The sequence below is a fragment of the Pinus tabuliformis genome, chromosome 1_2 (assembly GCF_031772625.1).
Source record: "Pinus tabuliformis cultivar Carrire ecotype Pingquan chromosome 1_2, CPIR1, whole genome shotgun sequence".
Classification (NCBI taxonomy): Eukaryota; Viridiplantae; Streptophyta; class Pinopsida; order Pinales; family Pinaceae; genus Pinus; species Pinus tabuliformis.
Window position 1 is genome coordinate 805,524,587 of NC_142298.1, and position 21,097 is coordinate 805,545,683.

General features: G+C 36.3%; 1 protein-coding gene across 2 annotated transcripts in view; it reads right to left on the bottom strand.

Moving 5' to 3' along the window:
* Window positions 1-21,097, bottom strand: part of LOC149208346 (uncharacterized) — a 386,202-nt gene that overhangs the window by 123,420 nt on the left and 241,685 nt on the right. For both annotated transcript variants that reach the window (XR_016252738.1, XM_089396020.1), the window contains exon 6: window positions 13,993-14,151. Coding sequence is in view for 1 of the 2 variants with exons in the window: in XM_089396020.1 (XP_089252146.1) it covers window positions 13,993-14,151 (159 nt within the window). In the remaining variant the exon portion in view is untranslated. The remainder of the gene's footprint in view (window positions 1-13,992; window positions 14,152-21,097) is intronic.

Here is a 21,097-nt window from a genome sequence, read left to right on the forward strand (position 1 = left end):
AATTATACCTTTACTGGGATTCTCATCATCAATATCACCCTCTAAGCATTAAAAGAAGATAGAAAAAGCTTAAAATGCCAAATCAGTTATTTTTTCTTGAGTGATGGGAACATTTTTACTAGGCTCATGATAAAGGATTTCAACAATCAGTGCCACCAATATCAAGGTACATAAAGGGTTTGGTGGAAGATTGAATTTTGAATTGGATCTAAAATTCTACTTTCTCCATACAAAATCCAATGAAGTTGGAACCACTCTCAAACATCCTAAAAGAATTAATCACAATGTTAAAAGTTCAAGTAAAAGTGACATTCTCCTTTATATTTCATTTTCGGTAGTAAAATGGAGGGGGGAGAATCTCTCTAAGTAGTGTTATTAAAGCACTAGGGTTAGATATTAAGCTTGCAAATAACCAAATTTATTGTTTTTTTTAATTAGGTTTTAGTCGTCCCTAGCCACACGTGTACAAAACTGGCCAATTCAATACAAAACCACCAATTGAGTATCAAACCAATTGGTTTAGTACAAGACTCGACCAATTTCATACTTAATTGACCTAAAATGGTCCAGAGCGCCAATTTCGACCGATTTTTCCCTCAAACTAGTCAGAGCAATCAGTTCTTCCAGCTTCAATGATACAACATTGTACTCTCTAGGTGTATTTTTTATTCCCATTAACCTACTTTTATAGTCATTTGTTAGACATCAATAAGATTATCTTATCTAAACTATCAATTCCTCATTTTATAAAACTTGACCAGAATGTTATTCTCCATCTTTCAATTACTTGGATTGTTTTGCTAAAAAAATTCCATCCATAATATGTATCTCAATTTTTAAAACTTTTGTTAATTAAACTTTGTTCATTGATATTCCTTTGCCTATACTTAAAAAATCAATATTTCCATTCTCTTTGATCTTTCAACTTCGATTGAGTACGATTCAACACTACTTCCTTAAACAAATAGTTTATTAAATGTTCACTTGATAACACTATCAAAATTTCCCCTTTTTGCAATCCAATTAGTTGAATCTTTCTCAATTCATAATTTGAACATTTCAATGATTTGGTTCAAAAATTCATCAATGATTTGATTCAACAATTGCAATCTAAGTATTGCTAAGTCTTCCTTCAATTGTATTTATTACTCCTCAAAATAATCATGCCATGATTACAATAAGATTTCTTTTACTGTACCTTTAACACAAAGACACCACAAATAACAAATTATCCTTTTCTCCTTTGTTAAATTGCTTCTGCAACATAATTGGTAACTTCGCAAAAAGTAGACCACATGAACTCCTTTCTCATACTACCACAGGGGTTGTTACTCACCCAAATGGTATCTTGATACTAAAATATTGTTTGTTTGAGTAATGGCGACCTTGATAACCTTGAATTTTTTTATTATTTGGGTCATGTTAACCCTACAAACAACTGTGACTGGTTCTTCTCTACACTAGCTACGATTTGGGACCGTGTCTTTCTTTTTTTTAATTAACAAGCATGAAGCGAGCTTTCTTTTGTTTATTAATTTTTTATGGAAAATGCAACTTAATTGTTGTATGATATTTATGGTTACATTTGCTCCTACTTTATTGTACCTCACTAGGTGACTAAGACAATGAAAAACATGGGAGATGTAATCAAATGCAAGGGAGGCTTCCCTAGTAGATCTTAGGGATCAAATGGTGCAATCAAACCAAATCAAGAGCCCCCTAGGCTTCTACTCCTATCACCACCAACAAAATCAAATAATTTGGGTTTATGATGGATTTAAATGTAATTTCCAAATTTGTGTTAGAAGGGTCTTGTTACCACCCAAGTGTGTAACCCATAGGAGATCAAGTTTCTCCCATTCTAATTAGCTTGCTAGCCAGTGGCACTATGATGATCTATAGTTAACTAGCCTCAAAGGCCCTTTATCCATTCTCTAGTTAGTACTTTATGATATTTAGCTTAATCATTAAATGAAGGTAGGTCATCCAGTGTAAGGTACATTAACCATTTTTCTAATCAAGCACTTTCATTTAATGGTTAAGGGCATTCTAGTATGGATCACAAGTTGAACTAGGTGATAGACCTCTTTTGGTTGTATTCTTGTTCCCATGTTTCGCCTTGGTGGTTATCCCCTTGTCCTAGTCTAGTGTGACCTTCCATGAGGCCCTTCTTTCCACTATCGAGGAGGGGCACAAATTGGACGTATTGATCGATGTTGTAGGTCCATGAACACCTTCCATCTGTCCCTTGTATCCACATCCCATCTTTGCGTTGATTGTTATCTATCGTCACTATTGGTTCCCTGATTTCCTCCTTCTTGAGTAGGGACCTAAAAACTTTTCCATAAGAGATTGATGCAGTAGAAAGAAAAGAAAGAACATGAACCATAATGATAAAATGCAAAAAAAATGGTTGGGATATAATAAAATATGCAGACAAAAGCCTAGCTTGACCTCCACTCCCCTCACTAGCCCTCACCCAATTCATGGCTAATTCACGAGAAATCAAAATGAAAGGAACTTTGAATAACCCAACCATAGTGAACAATAAACCGCTTCATCTTTAAGGGGTAATTAATGCATAATGAAAGATTGTAACCCACGTTGTGCAAAAAAAAAGAAAATCATTGAGCAAAATGGCATACAAGAGGGATGGTGAAAATAGGCTAAGGAAAGGAGTGACTTAGGCACTACAATTGCCCTTTACTTTATAACACTCAAGAAAAATGGAATTCCATAGCCAATACAAAGATTGTGGCATCGTCCATCAAGTAAACCCCCACCATGCCATGTATCACTTGCACCCTAAGACACTGGAGTCGTTCCCCTAGCCCCATGTGTCTCGAACCAGGCGAATCAGACATGATTCGATGGGACACATGTCCTCCGGATTGTGTCCAATCATGTCCCATCGGGACACGTGTCATGAATTTTTTCCCTCTGCGCGGCTATAAAAGTGCGATTTGGCCCATTCTAACTTCACCAAAGTCATTCTCTCTTGTTGTGGGTTTGTTGTGGGTGTGTGAGAGCAAAGAGCAAAGGGTGTGGGAGCATTTTGGAGGCGATTCAAGCAACATGTAAGTGCATTTTCTCTCTATTCTTTTTGCATTTTTATTACAAAACATGGTTACCGATCAAACGGGAAAATCACCTAATACTCGTTTTTTTGAGGTTGCAAAAGATCACCCAATTTTGAAAATTGGTGATTCAAAATACACCTTTTTTTAGCACATTTTTGGCACTTTAAATTTTCTTATGTATCAAGTATGAACATTTTTTTAAAAACGTTAGTGATTTTCATCTTGATTTGAATAGTGTTGATGCAACATCAACACATTTATTTAAAGAGCTTATTTTTGACACTTCAATTTTTTTTATGTATCAGGTATGAACATTTTTTTTGAAATGTTAGTGATTGTCAAGTTGATTTTGAAAAGTGTTGATGCAGCATCAACCCTTTTTGTTTAGAGGGCTTATTTTTTACACTTTAAATTTTCTAATATATTAAGTGTGGATATTTATTTTAATGTTTGTGATTAATAATAATAATAATAATAATAATAAAATATATATTACAAAAAACATACAATTTAAAGAAAAAAACTGAAAATTAAGCAAAAAAAAACATCTATAACAATTTTTTTCAGCTAAAAAAAATAAAATACAATCACATATAATAATTAAAAAATTAAAAATTAAAAAAAAAAAATTTGAAATTAAAAAAAAAGAGAGATTAAATTAAAAAACTAAGAAAAGAAAAAAAAAAGTTTAAATTAAAAAATTAAAAAAATTAAAAAAAAAATAGAAAAAAAAAAAATTTAAATAGAAAAAAACATCAAATAAAAAAAACAATTAAAATTAAGCAAAAATATTTATAAAAAAAAATCCCGCCACCCCTGGGTGGGGTTGCCCTGCCCAGGGGCTGGCAGGCCGATTCCAAAAGGCAGGTTGCATGAAACCCCCTAGACAAGGTTGGTCACGAGCGCAGACGGGGAGGTGGCTGCGTGCAACCCGCCTACACCCGCGGCCAACCCCGCCTGTCGTTTCTCCGCCCGCGACCTACCCGACCCAACCGCCTCACTGCCCCCACTCGCGACCAACCCCGCCCAAGGGTTGGCAAGTCGATTCCAGGAATCGACCTGCCAGCCCCTGGGCAGGGTTGGTTGCTGGCGCTGGCAGGGAGGCAATAGCATGCAAACCGGCTCCCCGCCCGCGCTTGCGGCCAACCCAGGGTGGCGGGAATTATTATTATTATTATTTAATTGTTTTATTCTGATTTTTTTTATTTAATTTCTTTTTAAATTGTTTTTATTTTTATTTTTCTAAAATTATTTTTTTTAGTTCTCTTTTTTCAATTTTTTTTCTGTAGTTATGCATTCTTTTATTTAAAAAAAATGTTTTTTATTTTTATTTTGTTAATTTAATTATTTTTTGTTAATTTAAATTTTTTTGATTTTTTGTCTAATGTTTTATATTTATAAGTTTATTTTATTTTTTACATTTTTAAAGTTTTTTTTGTCTTTTTTTTTTATATTTGATTTTTTTGTCATGTTTTTAATTTTTTTTATGTTTTGTTTCTTGTTATTATTTTTTTTTAATTTATGTTTTTCTTTATTGTTTTTATTTTTTTTCTATATTTGAATTTTTTGTCTTTTGTATTATTTTTTGTGTTTTTTTTACTGTTTTTAATTTTTTACAATATTTGAATTTTTGTTTTCTTTTGTATTATTTTTTGTGCTTTTTTTTATTTTTTTTTCAATATTTAAATTTTGTTTTCTTTTGTATTATTTTTTGTGTTTTTTTCATTGTTTTTTCTTTTTATCAATATTAAAACTTTTGTTTTATTTTGTATTATTTATTGTGTTGTTTTTTCAATATTTGAATTTTTGTTTTCTTTTGAATTTTTCATTTTTATTTCTTGACACAATTATTTTTTATTTTGGTTTTTATTTTTATTTTTTTTCTACAGGGTCTGTGTCGATGCTCGTCTAGCAATTCGATCCCATTGTATGCAATTTGGTAGTTGATTTTAAATTTTTTGTTATAATGAATCAAGTCTACCCCCACAATGTATCAATTTCATGGTTGGTCTTTAAGTTTTCATTACAATGGGTCGAATTCACCTACACAGCGTGTCAATTTGATGGTTGATTTTTAAATTTTTGTTGCAACGTATCAAGTTGTCTTAGACTAAGATTTTAAAATTGCTATATATTTAGCATTTAAAGAATAAATTACTCTTGGATGTTCATTCTTAAAGTTTTTTGTCGTAAAATTTTTCCATAATGTCATGCTTGAAATATTTTGAAAACTTGAGATTTTTTTGTAGTTATAATCTTTGTTTTAATTACATGGTTGAAAAATTGTCAAGATTTTAATGTTTTTCTAAGTCATGATATTTTATCTTTAATGTTATGGTAAAAAAAAATACAATTTCAAGGCTTTTTAGAGTCGGACTATTTTATCTTTACAACATGGATGGAGATTGTTAGAATTATCAAGATTTGAGACATGATATTTTATTTTTAACATCATATCCGAGAATTGTTGGAATTTTATAGTTTTTCAAAGTCCGACTATTTTATCTTTAATTCCACTGATAAAAAATGTCAAAATTGTAACCCGATTTTTTTTTTTGTTATTCCAAAATCAACACTTATTTTTTCAAGGGTGTTTTTTCAGCCATTTCGCTCTAGCTCCAAAATTTTGTGGAGGGGCTAGAACACATGAGATCTCCAAGACCAAAAAATTGTTTGGAGAAATTCCACCCAAAGTGCATGTTATTCAAATAATTAATTATTTTTAATGGTGCTTAAGTTAAAACTTAGGAAATTAAAATAATTAAAGTGAATTCATGCAAATATAGGTGACAAGCTTCTAAGTGACAAGAATCAAGTCTAATTTAGTCTTAGTCGTTGATTAGAGATTAGATCACGGTTGTTGATTTCTCAACAGGAAAAGTATAAAGGAAGATTTGGGGTGAGTTGGATAACACACACAGGGAGAGCAGCACTTGAGCTAGATCGAAATTCTGGGGCGTGGTTTGCTAAGAATTTCATTGTTATCTTAGTCTTTAGATCTAATCTCTACCTTGTTCTCTTGCTCTCGTTGAATTAGTTGGATTTTCATGTTCATTGTATTTTGGACCTAATCTCTTGAATTTCTTCACCTTGTCATTGTTAGATCTAGACTTCATTATTAATTATTTGATATAAATGCTCTTGTAATCTCATTGGCTATTTGATCGAATTTGCATTTGAGTATTTCTTGTCTTGATCTCACTTGTATTTTGGATTAAATTAATCTTTTTAATTCTCTAATTTTTGTAACTATTAGATCTCATAAGCAATCTCATCTGCCATCATTTAAATAACTACTTGTGCTTTATCATATAATTCACATTTTCTCTATTGTCATTAAACACTCTTAAAAGCACATTATAAGTGAAGTGATATTCTCAAATTAACATATCAATAATTCATTTCACATTTGAGCATCTTGGTTTCTATTGAAGCACTTGTGCCATTCCTCTAATGATCTAATTGACATTTCTTTAATTCGCTTTGTTTCACTCAGTAATTTTTATTTGCTTCATTAATCAGTGTTATAAGCTAATCTCATTATAATTTTTTGTTGAAAGTAATCTTGATCATAAGTGGATTGGTATTTCACTCTTTGAAGCTTCTTGTTCTAATTGTATCTCATTGAAACATTCTATTAAAATTTTCATATTAGATTTGCATTTGGATTTCTAAAATTTACCTCCAAGCATAAGCTTAGTTGATAGAAATTTTAGGACAACCTTCTGTAACTTTCAATCAATTTGATAAATTTGAGTTTGGAGCAAAGGTCAAAACATGTGACCTCGTAGTTCTTTTGTGGCCAAGCCCTTGTAGGAACGAAGGCACATGGGTTGTCAAAGAGCCTAGGTAGGTATCGTTAATGACAGGCTAAGTGCCTCCTCGTCCTAGCCTTTTTGCAGTTCACCTTAATCCTTACAAAGTTTTCACCATAGATTAGGCATGTAATTAAAAATTCACCAAAACCACTTGCATCACACACTCACATAACATTGTCTAATCTTGCTTTTGTTCATTGTACAAGTTGAGTTGTGAGCATTTCATTGCTTGCAAGCATTACATTGTATTGTTCTTATACTTGTCTTTCAGTTATTTGCTCATTGTTCATTGATATTTGTTTTGAGAATCTCTTTAAAGCACAAGGTATAAATTTAACTTACCTTGCAAGTGTTTATATCGCTCATAGCTCAATTTTGTACTTGACCTCTTGTACTAGCATTTGCTTTGCAACATTGCCTATCTTGTAACTTGAAGTATCATTTTCTTATTTGCAAGTATTATAACTTGCTAATCGAATCTATTCCATTAATATTCATACTTGCTAAATAATATTTAAAGTCAAGTTATATTGAGTGGTAATTGCCTTGCCCTTTATCTCCTAGAACTTGCTGCTTCAACAAGTTTTCCTTTGATAATCATATTTAGGGACTACCCCCATAGCTTACCTCGGAGAGAGCTTAAACGGAGAGAGTTGGGAATGGGTGACAACCCCTTCTCTGACCGTTGTGCCTTGAAGACTATACCTTGTGGGGTTGAGGACTTTTTCCACATTTAAATGTACATCTTAGGCGACAACAGGTTACAAACCAACCCACTAGCTCTAATCATAAAACACTCAAACAAGCCCACACTTTGTGCCACTAGGCCTCCAAATTCCATGTTCAAGAGCTATAAGATGTCAAATGTGATGTAGAAGCATGTAAAAATCAAGATTTGAGGGTTGGCCCTCAAATCCACCTTAATGGCTCCCTATGATCCCAAAATCCAACTGGGCCACCACAAAGTGGTCTCTATGGGTCTCCAACTGCTCAAAGTGTCCATCTCTGCTCTAGCATTGAGGGCTTTCCCAGTGCTACTAGCCCTCCCTAGTCTCTGAAAACGAGACCTTTTTCATCTTGGGCGTGAATCAATTGGGGAGAAGGTCAGTGTAGGGGCATGTTAGGTCTAGGTATGTCATCTTGAAGAATCATCAAATCCAGTGCAAAATGGTACAATGTGGAAATCTCCTAAACGGGTTGAATTAGTCACAAATGATGATGTTGAGAATGAATGATCCTCCCCTCTATTTATATGAGGAAAATGACATCTAATTAGCCTTATAAGCACCTAAAGCAAGTTTGATGACAACATATGCTTTGGTTATAAGCCAACCCACTAGCTCTAATCATAAATGCTCAAACAAGCCCACATCGCTAGGCTTCTAGGGTTGATGGCATGCATAACATAGCCTCCATATTGTTGAAATATGTAACTAGGTTCGGTCTTCATAATGACATATGTAATCATGATTTTCTGTATTTAATGAAAAGAAAAATAAATGTATTATTGTTGATTCTTGATGCATGGGTTTCATGCTCAAGGGAAATTTATTTTTAAGTCAAGCACCCATTGAGTGCTTCTAGGGCTTGTTATTTAGTCTAAAAGTCAATTGAGTCGTTGTCATATATTGAAGACCCATTTGGGTATGTTACATATTGTAAAAAAAAATTATTTGAGTCAAAATAGAGTCAAAAGACCCTCCAAGACCTTGTCATGGTGCAAAGATCAAATCGGCCTAAAGATAGCAATTTGTACCCCTCACAAGCCTATAAATAAGAAGGAACTTGGCCTCATTTGGAGACTCACTCAAGCAAGTTCAATCTTCTCAAGATAGAAGCTAGAAAAGGATGAAAAAGAACGAGAAGAACTAGATCGAAGTTTTTGGGCCTCTCTCTTTCTCATGTAAGGTTTCTACATTTGTTGGGCAGAAGAATTTGCCAGGCAGTTCAAAGTTGCAGAAGAATTTGCAGGGCAGGTCGAAGTTGCAAAAGAATTTGTTGGGCAGGTCGAAGTTGCAAAAGAATTTGTTTGGTAGGTCAAAGTTCCCGAAAAATTTTCTAGGAAGGTCGAAGTTCCAGAAGAATCTGTTGGGTAAGTCAAAATTGTAGAATTTGTTGAAAGCAAGGTTTGACTTGGTCTTGGAGGGTCTTGGTCAAGGGCCATAGGTCTTGGAATTCGTCAATTGAAGTTCTATACGAAGAGAAAAATTCTTGTGGGTTTTCCTCTCAGTTGGAGAGGTTTTCGCCCTGCTTCAATCGCCTTCATCCTGTGTCCTATTATCTCATTGATTTTATTGTTTAATAGTTGTTTGATTATAAACAACACTAATAATAATCAAGTGACAGAAGAAGCTAATCAAGTTAAGTAAAAATATATCACAAGCAGTTATCAAGTTAATAAAAATCATCTACTCTAGCTTCCCCTAGATTTCTCAACACAAAGTCCATGTCCACGTGCTATAAGGTGTAAAATGTGATGTAGAAGCATGTAAAAATCAAGATTTGAGGGTTTCCCCTCAAAACCACCTCAATGGCTCCCTGTGATCCCAAAATCCAGATGGAGCACCACAAAGTGGTCTCTATGGGACTCCAATTGCTCAAAGTGTCCATCGTTGCTCTAATGTTGGGGGCTTTCTAGGTGCTACTAGCCCTCGCTAGTCTCTGAAAGTGAGGCCTTTTTCATGTTGGCCTTGAATCAATTGACATCCATCAATTGGTGCTAAGGTCGGCTTGTGGGGACGCTAGATCCAAGTGTGTCATCCTAAAGAATCATCAAATCCAGTGCAAAGTGGTAGAATAAGCTGGCTGCAAGGGGGTTCCTTGGTACATGTGTGAAATGTTGTTGTTGCTAGGAGGCCCAAGAGTCTCAATGCTTCACTTGATAGTGCCAATATGCTTCTCTAATGGCTTGGGTACCTGTGGAAAGGTGCCTAAGACATGGGTTGTTGAACCACCTAACAATCACAACATAGATTCTAGTGAAAGAAACCAATCATTAGGGACAAAAATCATTATTGCATCTAAGTGAACCAAGCTTGAGTGTCATGGGCTATTTAATACTTCATATAAGGATCCCCTTCCAAAATCAAGGCCTTGAACTCGCAATGGTGTTTTCTCTCTAGGTAGGAGTGGCTAAAGGACAACCCTATTAGGTGTTTCTAGCCCCTAAGGGGAGGTAACATTTCCTCAATCCACCCTTCAATTGATGGGTGTTAGTGAATAATAATGATGGTACGCAGGGGATAAGGTTTCATGGCCAAGTGCCATGATCAAAGGGACCCGTTGATGGGGGTATCCATATCTCGAATGTATAGATGTTAGGAGGGAGCAATTGTGGATGCATGAATTACCAACTCAGCTTTTGTTTCCCCCCTCTCTTGTGCACCTATTACTTTTCTTGATTTTTCTTTGTACTACTGCTCATAGCTCAAGGGTTAGAGCTTGCTTTGAATGATATAGTAGTTGTATTACCCACTAATGATGAGTCAATTTATCACTCATCAGGGTTGGGACATGCAAGCATTCCTTTTTATGATGTGAGCAACATGTGCTCAAGAACCAAGTGATGGACATAATGAGTGACGTAGAACTCATGCTAGGCTTTTTCCCACATGCTAATTTGTATATCCCTCGCCATCTTTTTCATTTTGATATTCATTCTTTTGATTTTGCTTTGTGGCCATGATATGCTCTTTCTATTTCTTTTAGCTACATCAACCTTCTAGGGCAAAATTTCCAGGCCCTACCCAGGTATGTGGATGTATGGGTGCCAAATCTCAAAGAACCAATGGTTAGTTGAACCGAAAGAATGGAGGCGAGATAAGGGCTTGTAATGCATGATGGAAAGTGTTAAGTATGGCATAGAGATAGATGGAACTAAATTATCTCAATCAAGGTTTTCTCAGTAGTGCCCAAGGAAAATTTTTGGGGCTAATTTTTTATGATTTTTCAAAAAGAAAAAGATTCATCAATTTCCATTTTTTCTAAAAATAATTCGAAGAATTTTTTATGTACAAATTTATTTTACCTTAAAAATCGTCAAAATTTTATAGAGACGATGCATAAAACCATTAGAAATTTGAATAATCTTACAAAAATATAAACAAACATTTTACGGTTAGCATATTAAGAACTAGTGAGATTCACCAAGGTTTCTAAACTTTAAAATAAATTTCCATCCTTAAATTTTCCCTAGTATTGCCCCTCCTATATCCATTGGGCCATTAGGGGAGATCCAATGTACTTAGATCAAAGACTAACCCCCCATTTAAGGTGAGAGAAAAATGCGAGAACCCTAAAAGTTAAAACTCGTACTTGCCGAGTTGAGGGTTGAAAATAGCCTCAAGTCGCCTAAATCACAATTAATTGGTGAGTTTTAAGTCAAACTCGTGTTGACCACGAGTCAAACTCAGTCAACACGAGTTTGACTCGCCCGGAGTTGAATCAGATCGTTTGAGGGAAGAGCAGAGTTTGACTCGTGCTTGCCGAGTTGAGGGCTAAAAATCGCCTCAGTCGCCTAAATCACAATTAATTGATGAGTGTCGCAACTCAAACTTGTGTTGACCACGAGTCAAACTTGGTCAACGCGAGTTTGAATCGCCCAGAATTGAATCAGATCGTTTGAGGGAAGAGCAGAGTTTGACTCGTGATTAATCACGAGTGATTGGAAATTCATGTTTCACTGGTGCAAACACAATGAAAATTACTGAAAATTTTATTCTAAATAAAAACATTGTATGCACCTATAATAAACCCTGCAATTTCAAATGTTGCACATGAGCCTAGTGATTATCACTCCAAAAATTGTTGAAACCTAACAAATAAAACATGTTCCAAGCCAAACAGAGTAATTTATTTGGAAGATTTAAACGAGTATGTGAAGGCGACAACAAAGCTATCTAATGTGGTCATTTAATGAAAGATCAAAACAAGTTCCATTGCCACCTATAATATCTCAAAATGCACTTACCATTGTTAGAACTTAGAAGACAAACATTGATATCTTAGATGATATAGGAAACAATATGTTGGCATTCATGTTCATGTAATTTCTTGGATCATATCAAGAAAAATGTATTCATAGCATAGTTTTCAAAACAAGTCGGTCTGAACTGGAAACTGGTCAAACCGGCCAGTTCATTAGCCCTAACCATCAAACCGTTTGAAAACCTCTGTTTTCTGAGATGCGCACTGGTTTTTTGGTCTGACCGGTGATAAATTGGCCAGTATATGAAGGAACCAGATGATCTTCCCATAAACCGATTGGTTCCTTCATAAACCGGCCGATTTATTACCGAGCAGCACCGGACACCACATAATGCAGTTTTGTGAGTTTTGATGTCGTTTTGAGTGAAATTTGGGGTTGTTTCCCTCCAAAAACAACCGGTCTAAGAAAATCATGCCTCCCCTCTCATTTGCCTTACACATATCAACCCTATCATGTTAAATTCTTAAAGCAATCAATCAATTTTACTTAAATTTTTAACATTACCATGAAATGACTCAGGATGTTTGAGAGTGGTTTTGACCTCGTTGGATTTCATATGGAGAAACTAGAATTTTAGAGTTCGCCCAAAATTCAGCAAACTTAATGGTTTCCGGGATTTCATGGTTTGGGGGTTTGCAATGTTTCCATTTGATTCTATCATGCATGAGGGTATGAGATTGGCGATTGATCAAGAGCATGAAGCCCTTTAAAAGCCTTGATGTTGGTGGCATTGATTTTTGAACTTTGTTGGTGTTGGTGGTATTGATTGTTGAACTCCTCTACCATGGCCTTAACAAGAATGTGTCGTACTCAAAGGAAAATAATTGGTTAGGGATGCCAAGCTTTTTCTACCACATTATAAGGTTGAGGAGATGAACACTTCTCTCAAACCAAAATCACTAGTTAGGCATTTTAAACTTTTTCAATTTCTATCATATTATAAGGTTGAGCAATCCAAGTGTGAATACTTTGAGCGAGATGATGTTTATGTATCTCTTGCTGATGATCCCATTTTTAGTAGCACTGAATCAATGATGAGTTTCATGAGTGATCATGTTGATCAATGATTTGTAGTTTTGATGTCTATTTTTGCTGCTACTACTACCACTACTGCTAAGGTTGCAGAGGAGTTTTAGGAGTCCTAAAACACTCAGCCAGATTATTTATGTAGCTCATGTTTATGATCCTCTGTCTAGTAGCAGTGATGAGTTTGATCATGATGAGGAGTGATCACGCTGATCACTGAGATGTAGACTTGTAGTAGGCCAGTGACCCCATAGCTTATAGCATTGTTTTTGGACTGTAGAGGCCATTTAGAGCCTCATTGATTATGTATTATGTTGGTAATATGTATTGCATTTGGTGCCAATTTGATATATTCAACTTTACCTGATATATAGATGAACAAATTTTGCATATTTTATCTCTATTGGTTTGGAATCATGGCTTTAAATCTTAAAAGTAATTTTTTTCATTAAAAACTAATTATTTCATTTCATTTATTAAAGACCGGTTCATTGAAATCTGACCAGTCTCGATTTGACCAGTTCCGGTTTGATAGGTGGACCAGTCCGGTCACCAGTTCCAGTTTTTAAAACTATGATTCATAGATGGTTTTCCGTAATTTGATGAAATTCACAAGTCTCTTCAGACCTCGTAGTCCTCATATGTTACTCTATAGTTGATGGTCATTTGTTTCTGGATACAAATTTTACAACATAACTATTATTCGTAGTCATTATATACAAGATAAGATTGACCAGCAGTTTACCAGTCAAGCTAGCGTTGACACATGTCAGTAAAATATATCGATTACTATGAATATTTATCAACATTTGAGTAATGAAAACCATTTTATTAAAATCAATATCTGTGCGTGAGTTTTCTGTGAGAACTTTGTTAACGAACGTGCTAGAGAAATACATTTAAATTACTAGAGGTATTCCTTTATTTTTTATGCTGACTTGTACAAGCTCGATAATATTTACGTAAGTTTTGCTAGTCTAATACAAGCAGAGACATTCTTTAAAAGTTTCAGTGAATCATGAAGTATTTGTTTTTGAATGTAAGGATCCATAATCATGTTGAGACAACCAAACAAACATACCTCATATGAGCCATATCCGTAAAGAAGTAGAGGATCTGTGCCATCTAGTTTTACCATATCTTTTCTATAAACGATGGAAATTGGCACTTGTGTTCCATCAGAAGCTACAGCCCATTTTCGAAGAACTTCATATTTCTCCTTGTCAAAACCTCCCAAAACCTGCAGAATGTGTCAAATAAATGATCAATCAAATAGAAAGACAGAAAGAGAAATTATAATCCTCTAGATTTGTTGAGCTCAATGCATAATGTTGGAAACTTTGGAAAATTTCCTACTTTATTGTGTCGAGCATTTCAGAATATATTCCTGAAATGTAAGAACAGTTTTCTTACATAAGGATGTGAAGAATAGACAAATTCATGTTTGCACATATGTGATCTGTGTAAAGTTGTAGCATCAAAGGTATGAAGCATCTTCATAATGTAACATCATTTCGTATGAAGGAAACTAAGGCTACAACTATGAGGATGCATATTTTCTAAAATATACAAAAACAGAAGCCTAACAAGAACAAAACAACATTTTCTAAAAAATAATGTTTTTGTTACACGTTCACATACAGGTACTTGGGAAATACTCCCAAAACAGTACAAAAAATTAAAAAAGAACTACCACTTGAATACGTCTTTATACAATCTTTCCACAAACACCATCAAAATTAGAAGTGACCAAGCAGATGCTTCAGTGCAAGTTGAGGTCCATCCATCACTCTGTAAATTATTAACAGTTCCAGATTCAAGCTCTTGGTTTTTGCTTGTCCTTTCCTCCTTATGATCGTCCCACGACAGTTTCAACTATCTGAAGTTTGAACATCTCCAATGGTTTGTGCCACAACTTGGGTCTCTTCTTGGTATTCTCCTCATCCCCACCTATATCAATGTCATCTGAATGTTGATTCTGGCTATCTGCATCACAAATTACTGGCCTAGAACACTCCTCATCCTTAGAATCCATGCCCCCCACCATCACGTGGAGGTTGGAGCTGTCTAAAGCTTGACACCTGAATCCTTATCCATCGTTGGCTGTTCAATAATTTTGAATTTGGGAAACATGTGGAACAGTCCAACTCCCTCATCAACAACAATATCTCTACTAAAGCTATCAACCAACCTGTGGGTTTTATGATTGTCATTGTACCCTGTGATCATCATCTTTTTCCTCTTTGAATCTAACAATCGACATGAAGAACAAGTTTTTTAATAGTTTTCTTTTTGACTCTGGCATGAAGAACATGCTTACAAATATATTGAGGGCTAAAATATACATCATGAAGACCGATCAAAGTTACAAAATTCAACATGGGTTACTCACTTTTTGGTGGGTGACATCTACTCCAACTCAAGGACATGTGCTCACCATAGAGTTCATGATCCATGTGCTCGAACGAGGAGTGCATGAGAACTCTAGTAATCCCTTGGGCTTTGTAGACCTATTTCCAATACACTCAAAGCAACTTGTTGATAGAGACTAAGTACGTTGTTGATCGTGACCCCTGCAATATAGAATAAAATTAAATTAAAATTAAATCTTAGCTAAATAATGCATCTAATGACTATGCAAACACATCAGTATGAACAATATCAAAGAATAGGATGCACACTTAATAATGCAAGACACACAAATGCAATGCAACTATCTAATCATGAATGCATCATGTTCCACTAAACAAGGTGAGTGCTTGCCTTCTACAGGGGATGACAAGGGATCACCATCAAGGTTGGCTATGTAAAAGTAACCTACCCCTAGTTTTACATCAACCTTAAAAGGAAAAGGGCTATCATCAAGAAGTACTAGATCTCCAACTTGGAAAAATTTTCCTTGCCTTTGAACGCACTACTTACTTTTAGTGTTTTGGCATGTTTGTCTTTTACTTTTGGAAGAAGGCATTGACTTGACTTGAGAAACATTTCTTGCTACTTTCCAACCAGTTTAGGTCTTCCAAGGGTTATTGGTCCAAAGTCTTCCCATCCAACCTGCAGGTTTAAAGGAATTGTGTCATGTTGGTTCTGTTACACAGTAATTTGTCACTGTCCTCATCTCAGTCCCTCTGTTGTGTCATGTGTCAAATAAACATGTTCATATCTTCCCACTAATATAAGAAGATTAAGCGAATGCTCTCTGATGCTGCAAATTGAACCTCATTCCCTAAGTTTCTGCCTCGTCGCAAGTAAATCCTTAATATACGCGACGATCCAATGTCATAAACGGTCTCACCGCGACTCCGTCATAGGTGTACATCTGTTTCCCATGACGATCGGATTTCTAGACCCGGCGCGAGTTTATGAGCTATATATAGCGACGATGGGTCTGCGTGCATTGCCTCCTAGCGATGCCATTGTGGAGACTTAATTTACGGCTAGCGACGATCCAGATTGGGCGAATTTGTTCCAACAGACAGCCTTCTAGATGTCTCTAGACCTGGCTGTTGGGTCAGTTTGGCTCGCCCTTCCCCCTCTGGAATGGTAGTTCCGTCTTTTGTGCTACTTTCCTTGAGGATGAGCTCCTCCTCCCTCATTTTATGGAGACTCCTTCTCCTATTAAAGCACTCACCTTTGCTATGATCTGCTAGTTCTTTTGGTTGGGCAATGTTGCTAGTGCTTTTGAGTTGATAGATCGCTGGTGTTAGTGTGACAAGTGTGGGATTGTTAATAGCTTGTGAGATGTTGTGGAATGCCCTTAACTTTGTATTAAAGCTTATGAGTGAGAGAGAGATATTGTATGTTGAGAGACCCATCCTTGAACAGTGAATGCTTGGAGAAACATGCTGGCTGGACCCTCCGAGAAGGCTTGCGATGTCAAGACTTGGTTGTAAGCTTTGCTCTTGATTCATTATTAATACAACCAATGATGATTTCCTATGTCTTGTATGTAATTTACTTGATAGCTCATGATTTCTTGACTTTATGAGTAAATAGATCATTGTTGTTTTCCAGTTACGTGCTTTGTTGTTTTCTTGTGTTGTTTCAGGTTAATTGCTCGTTAAGGAGAAGGAAATGGAAGCTGGAGCAGTGCAACGGAACTTCATCAACCACCGGTTTGAGGTAGGCCTCCAACGATGAGCATTTAAGGGAATCAATTATTGTTTTGTCCTTGCTGTGACTAGACCCACTCTAGGGCTAGAGGGGTTGCCTCTGTCCGCAGAGGGAACACTTTCCTGCATCACAGGTTCTTGCTAACATGCTTGGGGAATGAAAAAGGATCCACATCCTCCACATGCTCAGCCATGTGTGGTTCTCTGTAGAGGATAAATATTTTCCCATCAATGTTGGGTATTGTAGCATATGATAGATCCATTTCTAATTTTCCACCAATAGAGGTTGACCATTTCCATGACAAGGGCATGCCCCACACATCTAGAACATCAATGACTATATGTCCATTAATACAAAAATATCATTGTTAGCAGCCAAGGAGACCTTAACTTCCTTAATTAAACCATGCACAAGAATAGACTTTGAATGCAAAGCCTAGTAATCTGCATTTCCAATTAATTCATGACTCTTAATGACACAACATTCACAAAGGCACTTGAGTTGAGCATGCAATTGTGCAATACAAGGTTATTAATCACTAGGGACAACAAGAAGGACGCATGCCCTCCACTTATTTGATCGTTATGCATGTTTTGTAACATAATGGGAGGGTCCTTGGACTCTTTATCCAGGTTGAGAATCTTATTAACTTGACCTCTTTGGGGTTTAAGCTTGGCAAGTTCTCAAAGTAAGACAGGCACGTTTACCTTCGACAAGACACTTCCTAAATCCACATTTAAAGATATTCTAATGCTTCAAATAGATGCATTGGGATTGTTGATAGCCTTAGGGGGCATTGCCTCAAAATCTAGCATGTCTCATGAGAGCGAGATCAAGGGACAACAATATGAGGTGTGGCCCATTGTCACCACAAGTACTATCACCTTCTCTTTTGTGGCCTTTCATCACTAGGGAGGCTTCCCTATATTAGGTCACCTAAATTATCTATCAAGTACAAGGGATAAGGTGACAAGATAGGCTTAAGGAGGGCTACTATATTTAAGAACAGGGCTTAGCTAGCACAACAAGGCAATTAGCACCCTCCAAAAGGCCTAATTAGGGCAGAATATGACCTAGGGTTGCAAAATTAACAAGGTAAATAGGGCAACCTACGATCAAAAAGCCAAGAAAAGGCTTCTAATAGATATATATCTTCAATTTATGGAGAAAGAAGTCTTCAGTAAGACACAAGTTGAAGCCCAAGGAAAACTAGGGGTTTTCTAGGGAAAAATATACCTAAGGCAAGGGACGTTTGCGCTAAAATAGAGAAATTAGCCACAAGAATGACTTGATTTTGAGGCAAATACCTCAACTTTATGTGTTGAATCCCTCTACTGCAAAATATTTCAAACCCTAGTTTAGAAAAGTACCCTAGCCCTAGCAAGCAGCTCACCTTGAGAGACCGAAATTCTAGGTTAAGGTAGAAGAAACTGAAATTTAAGATGAGTTTCAAGGTGATCAACCATGTAAGCAAGGCCAATGTCTTGACCTTGGGTGATGGAGTCTAGGAGATGGTTAAATATGACTAAACCTTGGAAAATGAGTAAGGGAATAAGAAACCCTAGGTTTAAAACTAAAGTTGCACGAAACACCGAAACGTTTCAGAGTTTCCAAAACAGGTATGTTTAGAAACGTCACCTCCCAAAAATGGAAATGTTGGCCGAAATGTCAACGGAAATGTCATATATATATATATATATATAGATATATATATATATATATATATAAAAGTGATTAACACACTATCTTGCAAGAAAAAAGGGAATAAGACCCATAGATGACAATTTAGAAGGAAAAACAATTCTATATTAACTCTAATAGATGATTAAATGATGGTCGAGTTTTGGCATAGTTTCGACCAAGTTTCGAAGTTTCGGGTACAGGTACGGCCTGAAACGTCAGGGTCCTTGAAGTTTCATGCAACATAGGTTTCAAACCCTAACTATCACTTTTGTGAGGGAGCAAAGTCAATGGGGAGAGCTAGTTGAAAGGTTCACCCATGGGATTGTCATTCACATTCTATAAGTGGGTAATGCATGCAATATTATCATCAAGAGTTCATAGAATAATTTTCAACCATAAATTTGCACATAGAAACCCTAGATAATCAACCATTCCATACAATAGCCACAAAATACAAAGATTTATCAAATACAAGGTACACTTACAAAATAGAATGCATGAACAAGTCCTTTATTGCTCCAAAATGACATCTCCAAAGCCAAAAAATAGCTCCATTAGCAAAAATCCACCATAGATCACATCTCCACAAGATACAAGTCACAATTCAGCTAGGTCGAATTCTCTAAGAGGGTCAAAGTAGTCGCAAGTGATGATGAACAAATGAGATGAGCTTATCCTCTTATTATATGAGGCTTAGGACACCTAATTTTAGTTTACAAAGCCCCTAAAACAAGTTTGATTGCTAATTTACCTTGGGTTAAAAGCCAACCCATTAGCTAACATTGAATTATGCCTAATTTGTCGACATGTCAATCATAGCCTCTAAAATGTTGATGTCATCCATCATAAGTGTTCCAAATGCTATTTCTAAGGGTGATGAGGTGTCAAAGAAGGTGTAGATGCCTGGAAGGTCCAAAATTTGAGCTTTGGCCATGAAATCCATCAACATCTCCTGTGGGGTCCCAAGATCAAGTTGGGGTGCCATAAAGTGGTCTCCATGGGTCTCCATCTGTCAAACAAAATCTCCTCCTCTCTAGCATTAGGCTTCCTCTGGTGCAAAAAACCCTCCCTAGTCTCTCAGTGTGAGACTATCCTCAATTGGGCTCTGATTAGCTCCTTCCCATTAGGTTGTGTCAAGGCTAGCCTGGGGGCATACTAGGTCATGGAGGTACTCTAAGACATGTGTCATTTCCTAGTGTTGTTAAGAGACTTCGGCCTCTCAAAATTACACCTGCTTTGGCCAATGTACTTCTCTTGAAGGCTTGGGTACTTGTGGAGTTGGTGCCCAAAGCCTAGACTGCTAAACGACCTAGCAAGAACAACATGGATTCTAGTGAAAGCAACCGTTCCTTAGGGACTAACACCAATAATGCACCTAAGTGAACCAAACTTGAGTATTAAGGGTAGTTTAATACCTCAAACAAAGATCCCCTTCCAAAATCAAGATCACGATCTCGCAAAAGTGTTTTCTCCTTGGGTAGGGGTGGCTAAAGGTCAACCCTATTAAGGGCTTCCGGACCATAAGGGGAAGTAACAGTTTCACAGTCCACCCTTCAATTTATAAGTGTTAGTGAATAATAATATGTTAATGGAGGGGAGAAGACTTCATGGTCAAGTGCCATGGTCAAAGGGACTAGTTGATGGGGATGTCCACATCCTGAGTGTATAGATGTGAGGAGGGAGCATTCATGGATGCATGAGTTACCAACTCGGCCTTGATTTTTCCACCCCTCTTGTGTGCCTTTTACTTCTTCTTGATTATTCCTTGTATTACCACTTATAGCTCAACGGTTAGAGCTTGCTTTGCATGATGTAGCAGTTTTATTGCCCCTTAAAGATGAGTCATTTTATCGCTCATCAGGGTTGGGACATCAAAGGGTTCCTTTTGGTGTAGTGGAACATCATGTGCTCAGGAATCAAGTTATGGTCATATGAGGCAAGTAGAGTTCATGCTAGGCTTTTACCCACATGCTAATCTTTATGGCCTAGCCATCTTTTGCATTTTGATTTTGTTTTGGTTTGTTATGGCCATGATATGATCTTTCCTTTTCTTTTAGTTGCATTAACCTCCTAGGGAAAAGTTTATGGGCGGGCCCTACTCAAGGTATGTGAACATATGAGTGCCAAATCCCCAGGAACCAATGACAAGTTGTGCCCAAAGAATGGAGGTGAGATATAGGCCTTGTAATGTGGGATGGAAAGTGCTAAGTATGGTATAGGGAGAATGGAACATGCCATCTTAATCATGGCTTTCCAAGTAGTGCCCCTCCTATAACCCAAAAGGCCTTAAGGCAGGTCTCACTGGACTAGGGTCAAACATTATCCCTCCTGGTAAGTTGAGAGAACAAGAAAGCAATCAATGTTTATCAGTCTTCTAGATCACCCCATCA